The sequence below is a fragment of the Acanthamoeba castellanii genome (assembly GCF_000313135.1).
Source record: "Acanthamoeba castellanii str. Neff unplaced genomic scaffold scf7180000084659, whole genome shotgun sequence".
In the NCBI taxonomy this organism is placed as follows: domain Eukaryota; phylum Discosea; order Longamoebia; family Acanthamoebidae; genus Acanthamoeba; species Acanthamoeba castellanii.
Window position 1 is genome coordinate 9,878 of NW_004457739.1, and position 5,344 is coordinate 15,221.

The window sequence follows — 5,344 nt, forward strand, 5'->3', positions numbered from 1 at the left end:
TGTTAGTCCAAGGTATGTGNTCCCACCTATGTGTCTACGCGCGCTGGAAGAGGAAGGATTGCTCAGGATTACACTTTACCGCTATCAGCCGCCTTTGGCGGTGCATGTAGACTAACATTTTGCCGAAATGAAGCACTCCTCTTTCTATGTGTCCATCTTTACATGATCTTCTGTTATGCACCGATCGGCCTGACATTCTCGTTTCGCTCATCACAGGTGTGTTAGCTTGCTCCGCGCCTGCTCGCCTTCTCCAACGGTGCCCTTGAGCGTCCCTTCAGTGGTACGGCCTCCCAGACACCCTTTTTCTTATAAGTCTGCGGGCGTGCGGGGGGGGGTGCACCTGATGACACCTAAACTTTCATGCGCGTAATCTGATGCGTCGCGCTCCTAGCGAGGGCGGAGTTTTTCTTCCCTTGCACATGGGGCGCTTCGCGCAAGATCACACCTCATTTCTATCTGAAACAACCCCCTTTCTCCGCCTCGCCAGCGTTCATCGCATACTCTCCACACTCGCGTCTCCTCACCCACCTCTAACCCAGCCTTTCTCACAACAGACCACTGGCGCCAGTCAAGCTCGCACGTCACTGACTCGCGCATTGCGGTAACTGTTCAGCTGCCAACGTACGTTCTTCCCCTCCCCCTCCCCCTTCTCTTTCGTGGCCGTTATGATGTTAAACAATAGTATCACTTCGGACTGATCTTTCTGATGTTACTTCGTCAACCCTGAACTTCTGCCACACGAGCACCCTTTTTCCTTGCATCACCGTCGTTCTCTTCTTTCTCTCTGTACTTACATTTCTTATCTCGTACAGGAGTGCTTCGTGGTGTCCCTTCCACGCGTGCACCAGCCGGGACCAACGAGTGGTTGGCGATCAGTTAGAGGAGCTTCTGCTGCTCACCACAAAACAATAAAGTGTTCCACCAGCCATGTTCATTCTTTTTGGCTTGCAAGAGGGGAAGCCTTGTTGAACGCTTGTGGATCAGAGAAAAATAATCACAGCGCCTCTTTAGACCACGTTGCGTTCCTCCTCGTCCGGCAGTTCGGTGGTGGCGGTGCTGGCCTCTTCATCGTCAGTTTGGGCTTCCACCACCAGGGGGGTCAGGCTGGGCGTGGTGTCGACGAGGGCCTTCCATCGCGGCAGTATCTGTTCCAGCTTCTTCTCCGGCATCCCGCCATAGAACGCCCTGGCGCTGCCTACTCGGTCCTTCTTTCTCGCGAAGAGGTAGTCGGCGACATTGCTGCACGGGCGAAAGGTGAGCTGTGCTCTGACCACCAAACAAGATAATTATAATATAAGATAAATATATATAAATAATATAAATTATTAAAAAAGAAAGAAGTACCGAGTGCGGCACGCGTTGGCAAAGTCTCGCTCATTACCGATCCCCTTCAGCTCCTCCCACGCGCTCTCCGCCTGGTTGCAAAGCTCGTCGAACCTGCACAGGCGCCGCGCTCAGCCCCGTCGAGCTGCGGTGATCGAGCAGGCGATCGCCTTATAACATTCTTACGCGTCGTACCTTTCCTTGACCTGGTTGTAGAGGGACGTCCACTGGGGAAAGTAGGTGAGGAATTCGCCGCCCTCGTTGTGTCGCACAATATCCAGCATTCTCCGCTTGTTCAGCGCGCTCTTGTCCTTGCGGGTCAGATGGGCCAAAGCTACGTACAGCGGACTCTTGATCTGCATGTCGCGTGTACCCCAACACACACGCCACACATGGCACACGACACACGCGACACACGCGACACACACAACACGTTAGCGCTACACCGCACACGCACACGTTGGGGCACACACGCACCTTCAATCGATTAAAGCGGTGGTCGCACACGACGAACCCCTCACGGAAGTGCGGGTTGATGCCCTTGGCAGCCTCGGTCACCTCGGCCAGGCTCTTGAACTCGAATCTGCCCCCAACCGTGTGGTGCACCGCCGGTTAGGGACCCCTTTTGGCCCCCCTGGGGCTCATGCGGCGCCTAACCTTTATGGGAGGAGGAGGCCCTGGCGTACAATTGGGGCATGCGCCAGCCGTATCGTTCGGCAAAGATGGCCGGGTCCACTTCCTGCAGTGTTTGCATATTCCTGGCATTCCACACCATTCACTCCGTCAGCGCACACGACACACAACAACGATGACGACGACGACGACACACAACATTTACAATCGAAGTAAAAGTGCGTACCTGGCGCCGGTCAAGAGGAGTAGTTCCTCCTGGGGAGAAACGATGATCCTGTTCTCGGCCGAGAAGAGTTCGAACATGAAGCAGTAGTGCTGGTGCTCCTCCTAATAAGAATAATTATAATAACTATTAGTTTCGAAAGACTTGACTGGGCCGAAGCCGGGTACGCGTACGTCGGGCAGGGTGTAGTTCATGGCCTTCCATGTTTGCCAGAACAGATCGCGGAAGAGCTTACGGTTGGGGTCCGACCTGTCCGTTCGATAGACGGCCCTATCATTGTTCGACACGCGAAAAGTAACTCTCTGTTCAGTTCAGAAGCCCGCACACGCACACGCACACGCACCACCGCACACGCACCACCGCACACGCACCAGGGGGGTCACCGCACGTACCCTCCGCCATCGGGTCTGCCCGACGAAGAAACGTGCCAGTCGCCCTTGTAGTAGTACAGCGTGGATAAGCTGCCGTCGACTACACGATTGGCGCCCAACGCAAACATACAAACGGTGAGCCCAGTGCTAAAGGATGAGAATAGAATGAAAAGGAGGGAAATTGTGTGACACACACCTTTGTCCATCACCCGCACAGGCTTGCTCCAATCGACGTCGGCGCCGTTCGACTCGCCGTAGTTGAAGAACTTGAGGAACGGCATCGCCACTGGTCGCTGCATTTATATTAATATATTAATATTTGGTTTTTAATATTAAAATAGTAATACAACAATATCCTGGGGCGTAAGTACCCAGTCGTCATCTTTATCCACGATGAGGCCACGACACTCTTGCACCTCCACAGCGTCGAACGGCGAGTCCACCTAACACAATGGCATACAGTTTAAATAATAATAATAAAATCATAATGATTATCAACATTTAATAATTTAATTTATTAATTATTTAGGGAAAAAGCGTGTGCGTACTTGGTCGTACTTGAAGAGGACCAGGTTGGGGTGAGCACCATGGCAGCTGTTCAGGAGGCCGAATTTCTGGGTGAGCGCCTCCAGGCCTTCCCTGCGCAGGAAGCGAACCGTGTGCAACTCCGTTGTGCCGGTGGACTCCATATGTGCTGAGAATAAGAAAAAGAGTCGTACCTTGTGTGGGAGCTTGGGGGGCTTGTGTTTTCCTGATTTGTTTTATTATTTCTATCTGATCTTTTTCTCAGAAGACATAAAAAGAATACAAGACGGAGGCCTCACGGCAAAGTGGAGACCCGCGCGAGGGCCTCTTGGACTCGCAGTGGCGAGCGCGGTGGACGATTCCTGGCGGGCGACCAGGCCACCCCCGTCTACGCCGCCAAGGTGATCCTCATTGCACGCTCGCCCGTGTTCCGGGCTCTGCTCAACGGCAGCTTCCGCTAAGGCCTGCCCACCACCGCCTCATCACCGCTCGCCCTGCGCCACCTGCCCACTGGTGCTACACCGACCCCCTGCACCCCGACATGTCCGGCCCCAAGCGACGTCGATCATCCATCCGTGCCAGTTCGAACGCGACCAGGTCCACCTCTACGCCGCGGCCGATCGCTACGTGCTCGAGCCCTGCATGCAGCTCGCGGCGGCCGAGTTGCGCAAGGTGCACCAGAGATCTGCCCGCCTGACAATCTCGTTCGCCTCTCGATGAACGCATTGCAGAAAGAAGCAGAAGAAGAAGCAACAGAAGAAGGTGATGATGAAGAACAGGACTAAAGAAAAAGAATCGTTTGTGGCTGGAGTGCTCACACACGGCGTTTAGGAGGGAGTGGGGCGGGAGGCGCGAAGGTGCTCGAGGGCCTGGTCGTAGAAGGCGTGCCAGTCGTTGGGCGGCACCTGCACCTGGTGCACGTGGACGTCGTAGGACCGGAGCAGCGCGCACTTCCTGCGCTCCGGTTCGGTCGTCGCGAGAAACGAGGGCGTCAGGTACGTGATAGTGTTCTCGATCCGCAATCTGCAGCGATAACAGGTCAAACGGCCACAGCGCGTCGTGTGTGTTGGTGTGTGTTGGTGTGTGTGGTGTGTGGTGTGTGGTGCGTGTTCTATTGGCGTGCAGAGACAATGCGACGCACTTGTTGCCCGAGGCACGAGCGTACCGGTCGAAAAGAACAGGTCCACCCACGAGATAACGTCCAATGGCTCCTCTTGGGCTGCAACCATATGAGAAGCTGTGTTAGCAACCACATATGTGTGCTGGGCGCTGTAGATGAGGGGATTGGTCGTGGACGTGCCTGACTGCTTGGTCTGCTTGGCCACTCGACGCACGAGCGGCCGGAGCGTGCCGTTGTACTCTGGTGGCAGCGACTGGTAGGCGAGGCCGTCCACCACATACCCGCGCACCTTCTGCAATTCCTCACAGCATTCATGTTATGTGTGTGTGTGTGCCATTGTGGACTGCACTCCCGCCACTCGCCTCGACGACAACAAGGAATGTACATTCAAATACGATGCATAGTGTTCGTAGCCGAGAAGCATCGTGCTGGGCTTCATCGCCTCGCCATGCAGATGCCATACGCTCACCTTGTCATCGCTCCCTGGAGTCGGTTGAGTTGAAAGAATGTTACAAATGTGGTCATTATCAATGTACATCATGGAGTGGAGTGGGGTGACCACCACCTTCCTTGAGCGGCACCTCGTGCCGTCGAAAGAGGGAGTGAACCGTTTCGTTGACGAACGGCACCCGCTCGACTGGGTCCAGCTGACCTGCAATGAACGTTTGTTTAGAGTGCACTGATGATCATGAAGCAATTCTGATGGTGGTGATCAAAGAGGGAAAGAACCGGTGCAGGCTTCTTCGAGGTTGTAGTCGTAGTTGGTGGTGAGGACGTGGCGGCAGCCGCTGGTGGTCATGAGCCGGCGGTGGAAGTCGTTGGGCCGCAGCTGCCGCCGGACCATGTCGGCGATGACGCCCTTGACCTGCGGCTCCTTCATCCCCTTCGACCGGTTGCGTCGCATGGCCGCGAGGTAGAGCTCCTCGTAGACCATCGAGAACGGCTTGTCGGCATCGAACAGGATGTCCCGTTNATCATCGATCGTCAGCTGCACTCCTGCTCTCGACATCTCTGAGTATTTCTGTGTATTTTCTGAGTATTTCTGTGATTTTTGACGCGTTCGGATCGTTCTTGAAGATGATGAAGAGATGGACGTAGCAGAGGATGATGTAGAACGACTTCGAGGGGGTAGAGACGAGAACGGATGAC

At 54.8% G+C, this 5,344-nt stretch overlaps 2 protein-coding genes across 2 annotated transcripts; both read right to left on the reverse strand.

Annotated features, from left to right (window-relative positions):
• Window positions 1-1,007: 1,007 nt before the first annotated feature.
• Window positions 1,008-3,239, reverse strand: ACA1_105620 (RNA ligase (ATP), putative; the record flags this gene model as incomplete). The annotated part of the gene is made up of 11 exons (XM_004367735.1): window positions 1,008-1,239; window positions 1,345-1,437; window positions 1,519-1,679; window positions 1,801-1,906; window positions 2,010-2,081; window positions 2,183-2,283; window positions 2,353-2,428; window positions 2,572-2,650; window positions 2,747-2,843; window positions 2,922-2,993; window positions 3,099-3,239. 11 exons carry the CDS (start codon window positions 3,237-3,239, stop codon window positions 1,008-1,010), a joined length of 1,230 nt encoding a protein of 409 aa, XP_004367792.1.
• An 827-nt stretch (window positions 3,240-4,066) lies between these two features.
• Window positions 4,067-5,204, reverse strand: ACA1_105630 (uncharacterized protein; the record flags this gene model as incomplete). Its single annotated transcript, XM_004367736.1, has 5 exons — window positions 4,067-4,098; window positions 4,217-4,487; window positions 4,581-4,678; window positions 4,761-4,847; window positions 4,925-5,204. 5 exons carry the CDS (start codon window positions 5,202-5,204, stop codon window positions 4,067-4,069), a joined length of 768 nt encoding a protein of 255 aa, XP_004367793.1.
• Window positions 5,205-5,344: the final 140 nt, after the last annotated feature.